Source organism: Cyprinus carpio, chromosome B8, assembly GCF_018340385.1.
Source record: "Cyprinus carpio isolate SPL01 chromosome B8, ASM1834038v1, whole genome shotgun sequence".
NCBI classification, from domain to species: Eukaryota; Metazoa; Chordata; class Actinopteri; order Cypriniformes; family Cyprinidae; genus Cyprinus; species Cyprinus carpio.
In genome coordinates, this window is record NC_056604.1 from 5,705,128 (window position 1) to 5,725,667 (window position 20,540).

Below are 20,540 nucleotides of genomic sequence, written 5' to 3' on the forward strand. Positions count from 1 at the left end.
TTTATTTCAGTTAAAAGACATATAACAATACCACCTTATTGTCAGTTAAATATTCTTGTGCTTAATTAAAACTATTGCTAAAATACATTCAATCACTTATCTACTCAAGGTTATACATTAAAGAACATAATGCATTTAATAACATCTTTTTATAATCCACTGCACTCTTAAAATGTATAACCTTGAATTTGTACATACTAAAATGTATAGTAACTGTGGTTACAATAATGTAAACATTTTTAATTTATTATTAATAAAAGATAATTGATAATCAAATATAATACAGTTATAATAATACTTTAAATTATTATTAAAAATATTTAATGAATAAACAATTAACAAAAATAAATATAAATAATAAAATAATCAAAATATTGATTAAGACATGAACTATATTAATTGAATAAATAAGTAATTTAGTAATGGTATTAACTGATATTAAGTGAACTGAAGTGAAAAAGCTGAATTTTAAAAATGTGTATGCATTTCAAAATGTCATAATAGCCTATTCAGTAATGTCTCCTTTTGCTTATTTAAAAAAAAAATTTAAATCGTAAAAATATTTTATTTACAATTTTAAATTAAAACATTCCTGATTGTCAGTGTATATATAACCAGCCAAAGACACCAGCTTCGTACATTAAAGTCAAAGCAAAGGACTGCTGATTTAGTGCATCTGGTTACTAATGTATCCAGGACATTTGAGACCTACTATTAAAGTGAAAGGCCGTTTGCTCTTTGCTAGCCACATCAATCAAATTCAGCTTCATATAAAACAAGGTCAGGACTCTCTGATGACGTGAACATACTAGACACAACAATGGTTCAGAAAGTACACAAGACGTCAAAACAAAAATGTGTCCTTGTCTCTTCAAGGCTGTGACGGATGCTTACTTATAGCAGTCATTGTTGAATCGGTTATAGCTGCCGAGGGCCGTGAGGGCTCCGAGCCCGATAGCGTAGGAGAAAAAGATTTGAGTACCAGCATCGATCCAGACCTGAGAGAGACAGAAAGAGTAATGACAGTCAGACAAACAGATGCGCCTCTGAAATGATTACTGAGCTCAAAGTGGCTCCAGGTACTCTGGAGAGAGACATAAAAGTCAAGTTTAAAAGTTTGAACGTCCTTAGAAACACTAAACTGAAAGAGTTTTAAAGTATTGTGTATCAGACCTATAAGCAGTGAGAGAAAAGTAAAACTGAAAAAAAAAAATAAGCGTATTGAATTACTTTTACATTTATTCATTTGGATAAAAGCATATGATTTTATCCAAAGCGGATGGGAGGATTGATACTCTCAAAGCTGAAAGAGAGAGCTAAAGGTCTCACCTGTGCCTCTCCTAGCTTAGACCAGTCAGGTTTGACATAGTACAGGATCCCATCATAAGCACCAGGAAGTGTGACGCCCCTTACCAGGAGAATAATCAGGACCACATACGGGAACGTGGCAGTGAAATACACAATCTGTTAAAAAAAATATATAATCAAACAAACAGTCCAGTCAACAGTTTTCATTCCTACAACTCACCGCTTCAAGAAACACCCCAAAATTTAACAAGATGTAGATGATTTTTGTTCTTCAGATTTGGAGAAATGTAGCATTTTATCACTTGCTCATCAATGGATCCTCTGCAGTGAATGGGTGCCGTCAGAACGAGAGTCCAAACAGCTGATAAAAACAACACAATAATCCACACGACTCAACTGATATTTTTTGTAAGGATCAAATCCCTCACTAAGGTCATTTTAACTTTAAACTGTTAGTTCTGGCCAAGATATCAGTCTATAATCCATAATGACACTTTCTCTATTAAAAAGTCCAACCCCTGTTGTCCTCTCACATCAAATACTACCAATATATTTGCTTAGAAGTGTTTTGGAAATAACAATGACTTTATTTCATTTATTTATAAAAACACAGCTTTTTGCTTCACAATACATTAATTGATGGACTGGAGTGATGTGGATTACTTGTGGATTATTGTGATGTTTTTATCAGCTGTTTGGACTCTCGTTCTGACGGCACCCATTCACTGCAGAGGATCCATTGGTGAGCAAGTGATGTAATGCTACGTTTCTCCATATCTGTTCTAATAAAGAAATAAACTCATCTGCATCTTGGATGACTTGAGGTAACTGTTCAGCAAATTTTTATTTTTGGGTGAACGATTCCTTTTATTTCCGTTTATTATTACTGCTAATATTGCTGTCGCTGGGTATTGGAAGTATAAACATTAAACTCTGGCACATAACTCATCCTCGACTGCATGTGCAGCAGCCATGACTGATATCTCAAATCTTGTTTGTTAAGCAGAGATGTGATATTATTTCTCAAAAAGATCAGACTTCGTAAAACACCCTAGCAACGACCTTGCATTGTCCTGGTGACCATTCACAACATGAGTTTTGCATAAGAAAGTAGCAGTTATATTTTATTTTTCCATGATTAATAAATGTCTTTGTTTGCTAAATAATTTTGGCAGTCATTTATATGCATTTAAGAGCATTTGCTAGACTGACTGTAGAAAGCCACGTATAATGCAGATAACATAATCTAGTTCAACCTAATATTATCAGTAGAGAATCTGCTGCGTTGCATTTCTGGAATATATTTTATCTCTCTCAGTTCACAGCAAGGACAGTGTTAGTCACATGCTGAGCATTGTGTCATGTGAATGAAGTTGAGATGCATATACTGGACGTCTCAATACCTTCTGTTATCAGATCACCACTGATTTTTCAGCAAGGAAAGGTTTATTGATTCAGCGGCTGGGTCCAAACACTCTGAACTTTGAACTCTGATTATACGAAACTGATTGTTATCAGAAAGCATTTACATGAGACTTGCTTATTCCAAGCCTTGCTGGTTTATGGACTTGGCTCACATGCCAGGTATGGTCTTACAAGCCTGGCAGCCTTCTGTAATTGCTCCATATAGACACACAAAAGTAGGACAGCCATTCTAGATCAAGCCCATCGCATTAAAAGCACGCCACTTAACCGCAGACCTTCAATTGTTTCTGCAAACCCCATCTCTTGAATTCCCTCGGGAAGCCGAGCTCAACTCAAAAAGTACAATGCTGCCCAATTACAACAAAAACACGGTCACGGTTTAGGACATGCAGTGCATGGTGATTCTTTCTGAATTCTCCACGTCATTCTGTGACATCTTTGTTTGTCCACAGTCCAGAGCCATGTCAACTGAACAATAATGAATCCCGAAACATCAACGAAAAAAGGTCTAATAATCTCTCTACCACACTAGACAAAAGTCAATGATGGGTGAAAATTCACTGGTCATATATAAATAATTATTATATTATTATAATAATGTAATATTATAATTATTTGAATAAATATTCTAATATATTTATATGATAGTATTATACTAATCTATATTATTATTAAAAAAATAATATTAAATAAAAAAATCTGTATTATTTATTATATATTTTATTATTTTTTTATATAAATTCTTTTATTCTGCAAAGATGCATTAAACTGATCAAAAGTGCAAGTAAAGACATTTATAATGCTACAAAAGGTTTTTATTTCAAACAAATGCTGTTTTTTTTTTACTTTCTAATTAGCAAATAATCTTAAAAAAAAATGTAACATGGTTTCCACAAAAACAAAGCAGCACAGCTGTTTTCAAAATCGATATTGAAGAAAAAGTTCCTGAGCAGCAAATCAGCATATTATAATGATTTCTGAAGGATCATGTGAAACTGAAGACTGTAGTAATGATTTATTAATAGACTTCATAGCATTAGATGTCTGATGCATGTCAATTTAAATCAAATATTTCTACTGTAGATCAGATCAGACTTACATTCATCCCACTTTCAAGTGACTATAAAGATGCAGAAATAAACCTGAACTAAAAATACTGTCAGTAAACAAACTCTGTTCTAATTCCCATGAGGCCTGTGAATCTGGGGTAATCTGCCACTTAGTATTTCTGCCCCGTAATAATTAATCAGATTCTGAAATAGCCAATTAGCTCACTGTAACACTAGCTTATTGTGTGTGTGTGTGTGTGTGTGTGTGTGTGTGTGTGTGTGTGTGTGTGTGTGTGTGTGTGTCAGTCGTCTGAATGAGCTTGACTCAACGCTTACTCACAGTGTCCTTTCCATCAACGAAAAACTATGAAGGAAAAACATGAGCTAGGAACTAAATTTGAGTTCAAATAACCTACTTTCCACTGTTTGCCTTCTTTAGATGTTTATTAGTAACTTTAGTGCAAAAGAAACGTGTTCGTAATACAAGGATGACCTACTATACAGTAATAAGCAGCAGTAATAAAATGAAGTTATTATATCACTAAGGGTTCATATGATCCCGCCTCCCGGAGAGAGAATGTGGCTGTTGGCCATTAATACGAGCACCTCATCACGTCCCACTGCAGACACCCGCTCGTGACCAACCAGTCTCACAGTGCCTTCCTGACAGGGCACTTTGTAATGTTTCCCACCACACCCCCTTTGCAAATAATGTTGCTATGGTTACCTTTCTATCTCACTCCTGCATGACTGTGACAAAGCAGCAGTGGGTGGATCTATACGACTCAAGGTTACACAAGAAAGTCACATTGCACTTGAGAGCACAAGAGAAATGCAATATGATGCAGTCTTTGGCAAACACATTTTTATGAATTTATGTGCAGCATAATTGCAAGATTACATAAGTACTTGTGAAATGACCTGCAGACTGACTGTTAAATTCTCATTAAAGTTACAAATTAGATAAAAAAGCTGGATTCGACTGGCTATTTGTATTGCAAATCACTGAAATTTGCAATACAAATATACTAATATACTGTATGCACTGTTCCCAGATATAGTGAGTATTTTCCTCACATGAAAGCTGTTACAAAAGTTCATCAACTATCCCGTCTCTCCTCATCTCTGTCCTCTCTAGTATGTACTGTTTTAAAGTCCAACCCATTCTAGTGCAATGATTCATCCAAATGAACTGATTTAAAATATAGTAATTTTAACTCCTTTATTTCATTTTTTTTTAATACTAATAAAAATTACTCTGATTTAAACATTTATATAAACCAGTAGTTTTTACTTGCACGTAAAGTAAACCCATCTTAAAACTACAAAGTTTATGTTGTAACCAGAATTGTTCATTTCTTTCAGAAACTCTCATTGCCTGAAAAATAAGGCTTTAATTAAATGATATATTACACAATCTTACAGTTATACAATCCTGTTCAAAAGTTTGGGGTTGGTATTTTATGTTTTTGAAGTTTCTTATGCGCACAAAGGCTGCATTTATTTGATAAAAAATACAGTAAAAACAGTAATATTGTGAAATATTTTTTACAGTTCAAAATAATTGCTTTCTATTTGCATATATTTTAAAATATAATTTATTCCTATGATGAAGTGCTGAATTTTCAGCATCACTACTCCAGTCTTGAGTGTCACATGATCTTTCAGAAATCATTTAACTATGCTGATTTGCTGCTCAAGTAACGTTTCTTATCAATGTTGAAAACAGTACTTTTTGTAAGAAGCTTGTAGCTTTTGTAAGAGTAGCTTGACTGTAGTTTAACTAGTGTCTAGCTTCCCCTATCGATTAAATGCTGAAGTTATAGTTCATGCATTTGATACTCTGCTGTCTATGTGATTGTGTGCTACACAGGGTTCACACATGTAATGAGAAGCACTAAAGAAAGAAAGAAAGCGGGACCTCACCTTTCCTGTTGACTTCACCCCCTTCCACACACAGAAGTAAACCATCACCCACACAGCCATAAGACATAGCATCAGTTCCCAGTTAATGACGCCTGGCTCATCCAGCCCATCAGAGATGTTCAGAACCTTGTTCCTGAGATGGAGAATGACATTCATGAATGAAAGCACTGTATAACGCTCACAAAGCAGTTTTTATTTTAATCTATAAACCCGTACGTAGCTTGAAAGCGATGACTTTCCAGAGCTGTATAGTCTACTGTCACTCAGGGCATTAAAACGAACCATGAGCCGATTTGAATGCTCAGTGGATGTTCTTCAAATCAATAACCAATAATATGAAATGCTAACTGCCGATTCAAAAACATCACACAGATTCAAGCTTATACAGGAAAACACCACATGAAACGCAAATGAAATGCAACACGTTTCTAACAGACAGCAAAATAGGTGTGTATTAATGTGGGATTAATAACAGTTAACCGTAACATAGCATTTAGTTGTCAACAACAATCATTGTTTTCTTAATCACATCTTGTGAAGAGTTTTTATATACCACCCACTTTTCATATAAATGTGGGTGGGGAAAGGCATTTCAAATATTGTTTGTTTGAAATGAACTGCGTAAAAAAAACAATCACTCACTCCCAGAATTCAATGATAGGGGAACGCCCATTAGCAAGCTCTTCGCACGTCAGGTTTCCAAATGTTGAGTTGCCAATGGTGCCGTTCTGGCAGTCGTCGTGGCGGAAGATCTCAATGCAGTTTTCAGTGTTCCACGGGTTGTCGCAGGTGGACCAGGGCAGCGTGGAATTGAAGGACTTTATCAAGTAGTAGAAACCCCAGGCAAGTACCATGATGTAGTACGTGTTACAGAAGAACACAATCACCATGGAGGCATAGCCAAGTCCTAAAACAAACCAGTTAAAGCCAACTGAAAATAAAGCCCTTCAGGTGTAGAGTATCTCTTATGTAATGTGCTGATGAATCATGCATTAATTAAGGCATCAAACAGAGTCAAATTTGATTTAATGTCTTTGAACTACAGAAAGAAGCAAGGATTTACTGAAGGGCATTCACTGAAGTTATATACCGTCCTTATAATGTATTTTTTCTAAGATAAAATATGCATATAATTTTGAAATACATCAGCATGTCTATCTATCTATCTATCTATCTATCTATCTATCTATCTATCTATCTATCTATCTATCTTTATTAATTTATTAATGATATAATTTTATATAATATAAATTAATATTAAATTTATGATAGGTAATAGTTTTATAAGACAAACACATTTTGTGGCTTAATTCTGACAAACCATTTCATTAAAAAATAAAAATAAAAAAATATATAAAAAATAAAAGTTACATTACATTATTTTAATATATTTACATTACTGTAATATAATATAATATAATATAATATAATATAATATAATATAATATAATATAATATAATACCTAAAAAAAAAGAATGCATGTTTCAAAGAATGCAATGTTTTATGGGACAACCTAAAATAGCATCACATCTTAAAAAGTTAATGCATAAAGCTAGAGAGCCAACCTTTAAAAAGAGGTGCAATGTTCCACACATTGATGCTTCCAGCCTTCATAAACTGACCCAGCGCAATCTCCAGGAAGAATATCGGAATGCCTCCCAGAAATATGAACAACACATAGGGAATGAGAAACACTCCTGTGAAATACAGCAATAGAGAAAGAGAGAGTTAAAAGACATGTTAAAGACATGGAACCACATTCACAACACATGTTAGGTGATCTGCATTTCTGAGCAAAATGAGTTGCATTGATGACAGATTAGGAATAATTGTTGAAATGAGATGCACTGACGAATCGATCAGAAACATGTTTTAAAGTGCGCAGGCTCAATTTTGAAGGTCAAACACTTAATATAATTTGAAAAGAATTGCATTTTCCATTCATTCTAGTCACAAGGTCTCATAAAGTACCAATAAAATAGTAACTAGAAACATAAACTGAGTCTCATGATGCATATAATGCCAATTGCACATCAGTTCATTTTAACTGAGGGAATTTTCTGCTATTTGTGCACGACACCTTCACATGTTGCCACGTCACTTAGGATTTGACTGCCGCTGGCCGCATTAGCATTCATCATGCAGTCTGTGTGGCAACACAACGACGCGTCGGCAGCAATAAAGCTTTGCATGACTGATCTCGGATTGACAGCCACGGTAATGGGTTAAGAGAGGGGGTTGGTCGCCGGTGTGATGCAGATTATCCACTGAATACCATGCTGACGTGCTCAGTGAAAGTCTTGATGATGTCACCTGCCACTCATGGGCGAGGTGGACTGCGGCGGAGAATGGCAACGCATGACAGACAGCAGAAAAAGAGAGATACAATGGGAAAAAAGGCAGAGTGAAAATGCCGTTATTCAAAGTGACACGCTTGCATAATTCTAGCTCTTCAGGCTAGCCGTTACAGAAGATTTAAAACGAGTGCTATCTAAAAAAATACTACCAAAACAACCCCTGCAGCTAATTTAAAAACATTGATATGAATGAAGTGGCTTATTTGGGAGCACTGCCCGGTGTCCATTCAGAAAACAACAGCTTTTGTTGGACTCGTGACTCAGAAAGAAGCCTTTTAATAAACTGCCTACAGAAGGAAGCAACGAACACAATGTGCTGCACTGACCGTCCATAACAAACAGCCACTAAACCGTGAGGCTATTCCTCTGCGGAAAAGGAAAATATGCGTATGTGGGCTTGTGTCGGGCTGATTTGCAAACAAAAAAGAATGCCACAGCAATGCCACAGATGATGCATGAGAATGTGACTGCGGGTCAATGCAAGAACAAGCGTGACTCACACACACACACATACACACACACACATGGTCTTGCGCATACTGCAGTGGCTGACGTCGTAAGCGTGGAGCACTTGACTCTGTATCAGCGGGTGCTCATTATAGACTTTCAGAAAAGTGAGGAATCTTTTTAGCTCTTTCTCTTCCAGTTCATATGAGCTGGTGCTTCATTGCTAATGATGTCTACTGATAGAATTCAAAAAGAAAGTAGGTACAGCACAGTAGTTTATCTTCCCAGATGTTGCGATTCACATCTTCCTGAAATGTAATACTAACACTTGAGCATTTTGATGTATCTTTTTCATCCGGAAGATGTTATTTTTAGCATGTTCACTCAACTGCAACATGCTACTAATATATAAGATGAATTAGAACAGCAATTTCTATCTGGGTTTTGAAAAGAGTCTTTTATGCTCACCAAGGCTGCATTTCTTTAACTACAGTAAAAACAAGTATATTGTTAAATATTACTACAATTTTAAATATTTGTTTCCTGTTTTAATTTATTTAAAAATGCAATTTAATCCTGTGGTGCAAAGCTGAATTTTCAGCATCATTACTCAGAGTCACATGATCTTTCAGAAATCATTCTGCTGAAATTGCTGCTCAAGAAACATTTCTTATTATTATCAATGTTAAAAACAGTTGTGCTGCTTAATATTTGCGGAAACTGTAATACACTGTTTTTTTTTTTATATATATAATTCTGTGATGAATAATATGTTAAACGTGAGGAAAAAAGGCTGTGCGTTCAGTTAAACTCTGATCAAATTCAAAGCAGTACGTATCAGTGTGTTTTATTATGTATTGATCATGATGCGAACACCAGCAGAGCACGTGTCAATACTTATACCGTAAAACTAGCATGGCGTCAAACTAATGTATTGCTTTATATGGAATACTTGATTTTGATTGATCAATTGCAATATTCAATACCCTGTCTGAGTTTATTTTGTGATAATGACTGTACATTATCCCATTAACATTTCCCAGCTCAGGTGTGGTGAGAATATGCTACGTTTTCTATTCTAGATGGGCTAAAAACGCAATGGGAGTTAGCAATCGCCTGAATCCTGTTTGCCGAAAGTGCAGCGTGATGCCCAGCTGAGCGGTTCACATTATCCTGTAAAGCACAAAACAGAAGTGCTTTCACTAAAAACACAAGCAGAACTGAGTGGATTCTAGGGTGATGAGGGGAGGCTATAAATATAGATTCCCACACCTCCCCCTTACACAACAGATGGATATGGATGCTCTGAAAACACATATGGCTCAGTCTATTCAGAAGCCAATGACACTGTTTTCATGTATTACCAGGTGAAAATTAACTTGTCTCCAGCATCAGTATGTACTAGTTAGGGTAGTGAGGACTGCATGCATTTTAGAGATGCAAAAGACTACATATGTACATATATATTAGTGCTGTCAAAGGATTAATCACATCCAAAATAAAAGTTTTTGTTTACATAATGTGAGTGTGTACTGTGTTTATTATGTATATATAAATACGCACACATACAGTATATATTTTGAAAATATTTACATGTACATACATTAATATTATTATATTTTATATTATAGATAAATATATTTAATATATAAACATAGCATATTTTTCTTAAATATATATATGCACGTGTTTGTATTTATATATACATAATAAATATACACTGTACAAACTCATATATTATGTAAACAAAAAACTTTTATTTTGGATGCGATTAATCATTCGACAGCACTAATTGTTACGCTACATGGAGGTATTTAATTACCTTCAACACACATAGACCATTAAACTAACAATTATCCAAGACAAAGATGATACAGAAACGGAGGGCTTATAAAGGAAGGCAAACTAAGGAGCAAATGAGATGATTAATACAACACAGGTTTCTTTAGTGTCTTTGCTTTTCTTTTAGGCTCTCACAAGGCAAACTTAAGGTTTAAGTATTTCCATTATTTATTTCCATGATTTCATAACATTTCTGTGACCTCTAATCCATATTCATTCATCAGTTCTCTGGGGAAAAAGGCCTGATAAGCTTAATCTAATGTTATTTATACATTTTCTCACAAAGCAAGGCAACCATGCGGATCAGGAAACTGATTTGCCTTGAAAATACCCCGATAATGATTATCTGCACCAATCAGGCTTGTTCTAGCAGGTGACAAATAATAAAAACATGCATGGTATGGCTCACAAGTGTTTTGCACAATTGTGATTTTGCATGTTTTGAGATATTAATCATGTCCATACCTAGTAGGTTATGTGAGTTTTATTCATGATACTATTATAGTTTTTCTCCTTTTAAAATTGCATGTTTAATTCAATGTAATTTCTTTAAAATAAATTTAATAGCAATTTCTGAGTGAAACATTTTCACTACACCAATTCTTTTCCAGTGTACTAGACTATTAGAATTCCAAAGCAACAATTACTGTACATTTCCAGCATATTAAAATAACACAAAGATAAATTTACAGAGAATATGAATATATAAAAGATGAACCCTAAAGCAGCCACAGTTAGGCCCCAGTCAGAAAAGGGGGATTAAAAGATTAACAGACGCTCTTCTTAATCGCCTGTCCACGTGGAGTGAGGAACTGATGTCAGTCAGGCAAGACGCCAACATGTCCTGCTGTGCTGGCATCACTGGCCTTCTCATGCCTTCCCATTGTGAACCAGACACATTAAACAGTGCTCATTTTAAAATGGAATTTGAATATGGAAATTTTATACTAATCCATTTTGTAGGCTTATTAATGTTAATTCAATTTAGTCAAAGTTTGGTCATGTTGATGTGCATACGTAGTTTTATTGGATAAAAAGTGTAAAAGATTTGCAACCTAAAATTATATATACATATATAATTATTTATAATATATTCTTCTTGACTTATTTAACTACCACATATGTGTGTGTGTGTGTGTATGTTTTATACTTATACATATGAATGAACAACACACACACACACACACACACACACATATGTGTGTGTGTGTGTGTGTGTGTGTGTAGGGGAAATCATGATTTTTTTTTTTATTTAAATTTTTTTTCTTAATTTCTTTACTTTATATATATTATTTTATTTTTAATTATTATATAATATTCATAATATAAATGTTTAATTTTTAACATTAGCTCTTATTAATGCTCTATATAGTTTTGTTTTTTATTGCTTTATTATTTTTTTTTTTTGGTTTTTTTTTTTTTTTGCAGGCAAATTTTTTTTGTGTGGTTTTTGTTGGTGTGATAAACAACTAAGACACCAAGACAAAAAAGAGCATGCATTTTTCCAACCATTATAAAGAATGAAATACAGATGCATAAGTGCCAGAAGAGTTTTAACATGGACCATTCTACAAAAGGTACCGTTCAAAAAGTATATATAACTTTCAGTATGCATATGATGTATATTTATATATGAAAACAAATCATGAAAAATAATTACTTTCATATTTTTTGCTTCTTGACTCTCTCTCTTTCTGCTTATACACATTTCTGTATATTTTTTAATTCCTGGATAAAACAATTTGCTTTGTTTATGTGCTGAAGCACAATAACAATAGCAGATTGTTATTAAAAGTGTCACAGCGCTAATATATCAGTATGGTGAGATTTCAGCACAGCTGTGATACTGTACTACAGATCCAGCACTCAAGGACAGGTAGAGGGCTTTACTGCAGAGATCATAAATCTACTGACTATGTGGCCACCATTCGGCTCAGCTTGGCCTCTCTTAACTCAGATGCACCGCTACACAGTGCTGCAAAAACAGCCAGTAACCTGGCAACAGAAAGTCTGGACGGTTGCTGCGTCTCACAGTGCATACTGTATATTGTGTTAGTGATGGCACAGCGTCAATCCGAGGCAGCTCAACAGAAGAGTGTAGCACAGACAGAAGAATGAGCAGCTCGCTGAACTGAACGCAGAGCTGATAAGGCAGCTAATGTGACCTCTACTCTGACCTCTACCGTGTCAAGTTATGTGCTCTTAATTCATGAACAGTAACAAATACTGTAGTACATGCAGAAGTTTAATACCTAGGGTTAGGGGTTAGTTCAAATCTCTAGGCTTAAACATGAGGAATAGTTTTAGTGATTCTTACCTAATTGAGTGCTACAGATTAACACAACAGGGGTCTCTTAATTTTAATTGGTTCACGTCAAGAACTTTAGACGGTTTTAATAAGAGACTGACCTTGCCATTCACTTTTATAACACGAGCCATTTGGATTTTGTCCTTCCAGTGATACAGGTTTTCAAACACATGAGTATGAGTAAATAACATTTTTTTTTTTTTTTAGGTGAACTTTTCCTTGTAAGAAAGACAAATCCCACCTTTACACAAATAAAAGATTCCACAGGTTTAAATTTGACCTGGCTAAATTTGTCTTCTGAGAATGCGGAAAGTAAATATCACAAGTATCTCACAGACTAAACCTGTAACACAATAAAAGTCAAGAGTGTGTGACATGAACTGTATTTACTCTTCTCCTGCCAGCAGGACCTTTTCGGTCTTTGACGGGCATAATTTGATTTGGCAAAACAATTCAGGCACCTATCAGTATTGCACACAAAGACGACATGTTGAGTTTGGCGACCTGCACTGGGACACTTTAATTCTGTTACCTTAGAGCTACTTGTTGGGGGTAAAGTAACTATTTGAGCAAGAAGAGCTCCAAGAGTCCATGCATCTCATCTTTCTTGAGCTGGCACGTCTTATTTGAATCACTTATTGTTTTCGGAGGAATTGATGGTCTTCGTGAAATGTTCCCAGCGGTCGGTTTCCATGACCTTTCCCCTCTACCACAGGTGGCTGAGACTTTAGATCCAAAACACACTGACATCTTCTCTATCTAAATAACCAGATGAGAATGAAATCAAGTTATCTGTCAAGACAGAAAGGAATTGCAACCCAAGTGCTAACACAACATTGATCAAGTCTTGACATTTTTCTCACTGCAGGCATCCAGGGCAGTGCCAAAAGCAAACACTGCTTTTGGAAGAGATATCATGATAGCTGTTACAGCTCACACATTCAGCATAACTTTATACATCTTGGCAAAATGTTTTTAAGTCTATAATTGAATAAGACAGGAAACCAACATTGGAATTTGCCAAGGATAGCGGGAGACGGCCAAAAAGTGGGATAATTAAGATCTTTAACTGTTTTTGAAAGAAGTCTATTGCACTCACCAAGGCTGCATTTATTTGATCAAAAATACAGTAACAACTGAAATACTGTGAAATTTTATTACAATTTAAATTGAAGAGTGTCACATGATCTTTCAGAAATCATTCTAATATGCTTATTTGCTGCTCAAGAAACCTTTTTAATTATTAACAATTTTAAAAACAGTTTTTTCTGCCTAATATTTTGTGAAATCTGTGACATTCGATAGTTTGGGGTAAGTGAAGAAATCACGTTGAGTGGGGCAGTGCAATTGCTTTTGTATGCATTCAGGTTTTTTGCTTTCACTTTAGAACAAGAATACATTACATTTTAAAAGATTATCAAGATTTAAAAAAAAACTATTTTAATTTTTTTAATTTTTAAAATCATATTTTACAATCTAAAAGTTTTCACTGTATTTGTGATCAAATAAATGCAACCTTGGGAAGCAGAAGTGACTTTAAGAAATCTTAATTATTCAAAACTTTTGACTGGCAGTGTAAGATCTTCAGAGGATTCTGCAATTACATAAGTTATTATGTAAAGTGATTTTCAACAATCCCATAGGTGTTCTCTACTCTAATGCATCTAATCTAACTTTGTCTGGATAATCATCAACTACTTCACGTTTTATATAACACACATTCTATCATATCCCCCTAGAGTACATCCCCATACATCAGGACAAAAACTCTTTAACACACATCTTTGCTGCTAACCTATGGCCATTCATTCAGCAAACACTGGACTGCATCCAGGGCGCTGGGGACATGGGGAGACAGCTTCGTCATTTAAGCAAACACAATGGTTCCCTTTCTAATGGGGTCCTAAAGTGTTATGCAGACTTGGCCTTCTCATTCTATAGCCATCAGAAGATGACTCATAGAGCAAAAGAGAGAGAATCAGTGAAATTGATGATGAGAGACGCACCATGACTACTAATGCAACGCGTATGTCCCAAAACCTAATGAGATGACTACTTAGACAGCATTTCAGACACATTAAAATTAATAAAAAAATTATAACATTTAATTAAAATAATTGCACTAAAGCCAAATAAATATACTAATATAAATGAATTTATACATATTACTTTATATTTATATAATTTTTTTTTAAACTTTTTTATTCTGTAAGACAAGCGTTGAATTTTCCCTTAAAGCTATTTTTGTAAGGACATGTGTGACCTCTAATGGTTGCATGGAAATGTGTGACCTTGTGTGCTTTTGTGCATTGCATTCAGTGCAATAAAGCTCAAACTAGGCTTTGATATATTCTATATAGAACAATTTCTCCTTCATTATCCATTTTTAGCTACATTTGATGCTCTGAAACACAAGTGTACAAAGGATGATGTACAATGTCAGTGTGCAGCAGTAGACGAGTGTTGATTTAAGACACACCCCCTAGCTTAAAAGAAAAAAACCCAAAGAACTGGATCATCTTACAAACATGTGATCCTGCACGTACAATATGCACTTCCACTGTCTAAAAGCAATGTCATGGGACACTGGTTTAATGATACATTTGATTAACACAACAGCTTAATTATTATTAACAAATGTTTACAGTGTTTAATAGGTCTTTAAGGCCAGTTCAAATAATTAGAGACTAAAATTCATATACTGTATAATCACACAGTGGCCACTAAGTAGTATTTGGATACTTAATTGATACTTATACATAATTGTATTAGAAAACAAAAGATCGAACTCAGTGGCATCTGATTAATAATGCTAAAGCTTTTCTCAGTACAAAGTTTTTTGTTATCAATGCAATAACTTTAGATTTTTAAAGGGATACTCCATCCCAAAATGAAAATTTTGTCATTTATCACTTAATGATTAATTAAGCGCCACAAGGATACGTTTTTTACGTGTATTTATGCTTTGGTTTGAAAGCAAACAGCGCATCGGCACCGCGCGGCTGACACAGAAGAGCGTACACCATTTGCGTACAGTTCAGAATTGCCAGATTGGCGCTACGCTGATTTGGAGGGACACTGAGGAGAGGAATTGTTGAATAAAGCTGTTATTTTTGTTTTCTTCGTATACAAAAAGTATTCTCGTCACTTCATAACGTTACGGCTGAATCACTGATGGCAGATGGACTATTCTGACGATGCTTTTCATACTTTCCTGGACCTTGACACTGTTATTTATTTGGCAGTCTATGGGACAGTCTCAAACCTCCCTGTTTTCATCCAAAATATCTTAATATTGACGAACAAAGCTTTTACGTGTTTGGAATGACATGGGGGTAAGTGATTAATGACAAAATTTTAATTTTGGGATGGAGTAACCCTTTAAGGTACAGACCGATACTGTATACCGATATTCATGTCTTTACATAATCATTTATTAATTCTTTAATATAATGACTACCGATCAAAGGCATCAAAACAGCACCTATTACATCATGGGATATTCAACAGGAAACAACACTGTTCACAGGTGATACCTTACTATTTTAAGATATTATTAAGGACTAAGCAACACATAGCATTTTAAAATTAATACTACTTACATATATTAGTGCTGTCAAATGATTAATCGCGATTAATCGCATCCAAAATAAAACTTTTTGTTCACATAATATGTGTGTATCTATGTTTATATTTTGTGTATGTGTAATTTTTAATATGTATTAATCACATCCAAAATAAAAGTTTTGTTTACATAATATATGTGTGTATACTGTGTATATTTATTATGTATATATAAATACACACACATGCATGTATATATTTAAGAAGAATATGTTATGTTTATATATTAAATATATTTATATATAATATAAAATATAAGAATATAAATATATAAATGTATATACATGTAAATATTTTCTAAATATATAATTTATGTGTGTGTCTTTATATATACATAATAAATATACCCTGTACACATACATATATTATGTAAACAAAACTTTTATTTTGGATGTGATTAATCGTGATTAATCATTTGACAGCCCTAGTATATATATTATGTATATATAGATACACCCACATGCATGCATATATTTAAGAAAAATATGATGTTAATATATTAAATATATTATATATAATATAAATTATATGAATATAAATATATACATGTAAATATTTTCAAAATATATAATGTATCTGTGTGTATTTATATATACATAATAAATATACACAGCACACACATATATTATGTAAACAAAAACTTTTTATTTTGGATACAATTAATTGTTTGACAGCACTAATCTATATATATATATATATATATATATATATATATATATATATATATATATATATATATATATATATATATAATTGCTTTACTGTTGAAGTATAATATAGTTATATAGTCAAAAAGCAGAAATAAAAAAAATTATGCAATTATATGCATATTCAATATCGCCCATATATATATATATATATATATATATATATATATATATATATATATATATATATATATATATATATATAAAATTTATATGAATGCTTCTTAAGAGTCCAAAAGTAATGAGCCTCTTAAGTTATCAAGGTATTCATATCACACATGTACATATATATGCATACAATTATGTATAATATATATATACTGCATTTTAAATTATTTTGTTAATGATATGAACAGTAATTTCACCCTCACTAAGAGATATGCTTGGCAAAGGCAATGAATGAATGAATGAGTCAGTTCAGACACACAGGAGGTGTCCTCCACCGTGAAGTGACGTCACGGGGAGAGCGGGTTGGGGGGGTGGGTATCTGAATGTGCTGCAGAGAATCATCAAGACGTCTTACCTCCACCATTTTTGTAGCACAGGTACGGAAAGCGCCAGACGTTCCCCAGCCCCACGGCGAACCCCACACAGGACATCATGAAGTCCATCTGTCTGGTCCACGTCTCTCGCTCGGGGAAGCCCTGCCTCTTCTCCGCTCCCGCCGCCGATACGGCTCCGGCGGCGGCTGATATGGGCCCGCCGTTGAGGGTCCCATTGACGCCTTGATGCGCGTTTCCATTGGGAATGAGATGGCCCTTCTTCTCCTCCACCAGGACCGTGTTCAGGGCGCAGCAGTCTGCGTCCAGAGAGGATTTCTCCATCTCTCGTGTAAACAAAGCAAACGAACCTCCTCACGAGACTCGAGAAGGGCTTAAATCAGCAGTCAAAAATAAATATTTGATCTCTTATTGTTCTTGGATGAAGTCAGTTTCTTTTATTCACACCAAGATGTCCCTTTTGTTCCTCTTCAGGTGCACAGGATCTGGTCCTTTACCCTTTTATTTAATAAAACCAGCAGTGTTATTCTTTATTCTCCTCAATGTCAAACGGTTACGAGGGATGGCTGTTTGACTCTCTCGGCGAAATTGGCAACGGTAGGCTATTATTGGTTTGTTTTATCAAAAAGCGCGTTTGGAAAGGAAATAATAGATCATAAAAGAAAAAGACACCGATTTGAAACAGCACCTTCAAAAACAATCTACGAAACACTTAAAGGTGAGTCTGAAGAATCGCATGGGCACGTGAATCTCTCAGAGAGAAGGCGACTGAGGAGACGGCGAAACCAAAGCGGCCCTTTACGCGCGCTGATCAGATGAATGTAATGGAATTACATTCAAGAACTGAGCGCCTAAATCTCTTCAGATCATCGTTCTCGTCGGTATTTAACACCCAGAATGTATAAATGAGACGCGAGTCGGTGTCTACGGGAGCTGCGGCTGCTGCTGCTGTCGCTCTGTGCGCGCGGACACACTGTCTGATATGTCCGCGCGAAGCCACTCGGTGTTTTAACGGGCTAGGTAACGTCATTTGGAGCTCAGCCCTCCCCCTCCGTCCCGCTTAAGGAAAACAGGGAATGGGAACGCTCACGTACGCTGCACACTACACACTGTATACTACATACTACACAGCAAGTGCGCTTCTAGATCAATGGAGCTCTGCGCGAGATCAGACATGAAAGATTTTATCACAGTGAGAAAGAATGCATTATGCAATTCATTGCAGTTTGCTTGCATTACGAAATAATAATAATAAATCAGCATAAGTGAACGGCAGTAAAATCGACTGTGGTGTATAATATGTTTCTAACATAAAATGTACTTGTATTTACATTAGATTTACATTTAGTCGCTGTCATCCAAAGCCACTTACAAATGAGGACAATGGAAGCAATCAAATTTATTTATAGCATTTATGTATTTTACACACACACACACACACACACACACACACACACACACACACACACACACACACACACACACACACACATACACACACACACGTATATATATTATGCCCTCCAGAAGTATTGGAACAGTAAAGACAAAATTGCTTTGTCAAGAAATCTGTAAATATGTTTAAAAGATGAATATGAGACAAAACTACAAATTGTCACATTTTAATACTGGGTGTTTCAACGCATACATGCTTTACTAACTAAGAAGATCAACACTTTTAGAGTTTCATCCTTCTAACTGATGTGAGCATAAGTATTGGGACAATTGCCTCACAGGTCTTTCTGAGTAATCAGCTGTGTCCTGTTGCATTAATTGTTCAGATATGAAAAGCAGGGAATGTGTCTCTTCAGTTATATCCATTGCTTCTGCATTCTGAGTCTTGCATTCGATGACAACACATATGAAAAGCAGGGAATGTGTCTCTTCAGTTATATCCATTGCTTCTGCATTCTGAGTCTTGCATTCGATGAAAAAAATGATTAAAAAAAAATAGCCACATGAACCAGAAATGTGTCTCTTCAGTTATATCCATTGCTTCTGCATTCTGAGTCTTGCATTCGATGACAACAAGCACCCTGCCAGTTCAGTCAAGGAGTCTATCAGAGCAAAAAAATGTAAAGTCTTAGATTGCCCAAGTCCATCTCCAGATTTAAATCTGATTGAACATGAATTTCACCAGCTGAAGAGGAGACTAAAGACAGAAACTCCCCAAAACAAGCAACAGTTGGAACTGGCTGCATTACAGGCTTGAAAAAGCATTTCAAAAAGATAAGACAAGAGTCTGCTGATGTCTGTGGGTGGCAAACTCACTGCGCTGATTGCACGCAAGGGATCTGCAACTAAATAATAGCTTTTAATCTTTTGTATCTGCCTTAAGTTCAACTGTCCCAATACTTATGCTCACATTAGATAGTGGGATGAACTCTAAAAGTGCTGTCCTTTTTATTTAGTAAAATATGCCATGCATGTGTTGAAACAGCTAATAATAAAATGTGACAATCTGTAGTTTTGGCTCATATTCATCTTTTAATCATATTTGCAAATGTCTTGACTCCACAGCAAGCAGAGCAATTTTGTCTTTACTGTTCCAATACTTATGGAGGGCACTGTATATATGTGTGTGTGTGTGTCATATTAGTAAATAAATAAATAGTAAATAAATAAATAGTTCAATAAACTATTTATTTCAATAAATATATAGTTCAATAAATAGATGCTATATTTTACATACAAGTATATAAATATATTTATAATATAGTATAATATAAATTGCATACATGTACATAAATGTACATAGACTATACACACACACACAATTTTCTACTTTATATATAAATGTATGTATACATACAATATATACATTTACACCTATGTATTCACACACATACATACATGTGTGTGTATGTATATTATGTTAGTAAATAAATAAATAATTAGTTTATAGTTTTTCTTTTTTTTTGAGGTGAAATATGATACAGACACATTCTTGACAATTGTCATGAGAACCACACATTCATTAAAAAATATAACATAATAATAATAATAATAATAAAATAAAAAGTTAATTAAGTTAATTAGATAACAG

The 20,540-nt window shown here is 34.5% G+C and overlaps 1 protein-coding gene across 2 annotated transcripts in view; it reads right to left on the reverse strand.

Annotated features, from left to right (window-relative positions):
- The window catches only part of LOC109076703 (sodium- and chloride-dependent creatine transporter 1-like), a 32,764-nt gene extending 14,278 nt beyond the window's left edge, over window positions 1–18,486 (reverse strand). For both annotated transcript variants that reach the window (XM_042729355.1, XM_042729354.1), the window contains exons 1-6: window positions 17,518–18,486; window positions 7,275–7,406; window positions 6,351–6,615; window positions 5,709–5,841; window positions 1,330–1,464; window positions 895–998 (exon numbers count right to left, since the gene is read on the reverse strand). In XM_042729355.1, the coding sequence (XP_042585289.1) occupies window positions 895–998; window positions 1,330–1,464; window positions 5,709–5,841; window positions 6,351–6,615; window positions 7,275–7,406; window positions 17,518–17,818 (1,070 nt within the window). In that variant the 5' untranslated portion in view covers window positions 17,819–18,486. The remainder of the gene's footprint in view (window positions 1–894; window positions 999–1,329; window positions 1,465–5,708; window positions 5,842–6,350; window positions 6,616–7,274; window positions 7,407–17,517) is intronic.
- Window positions 18,487–20,540: the final 2,054 nt, after the last annotated feature.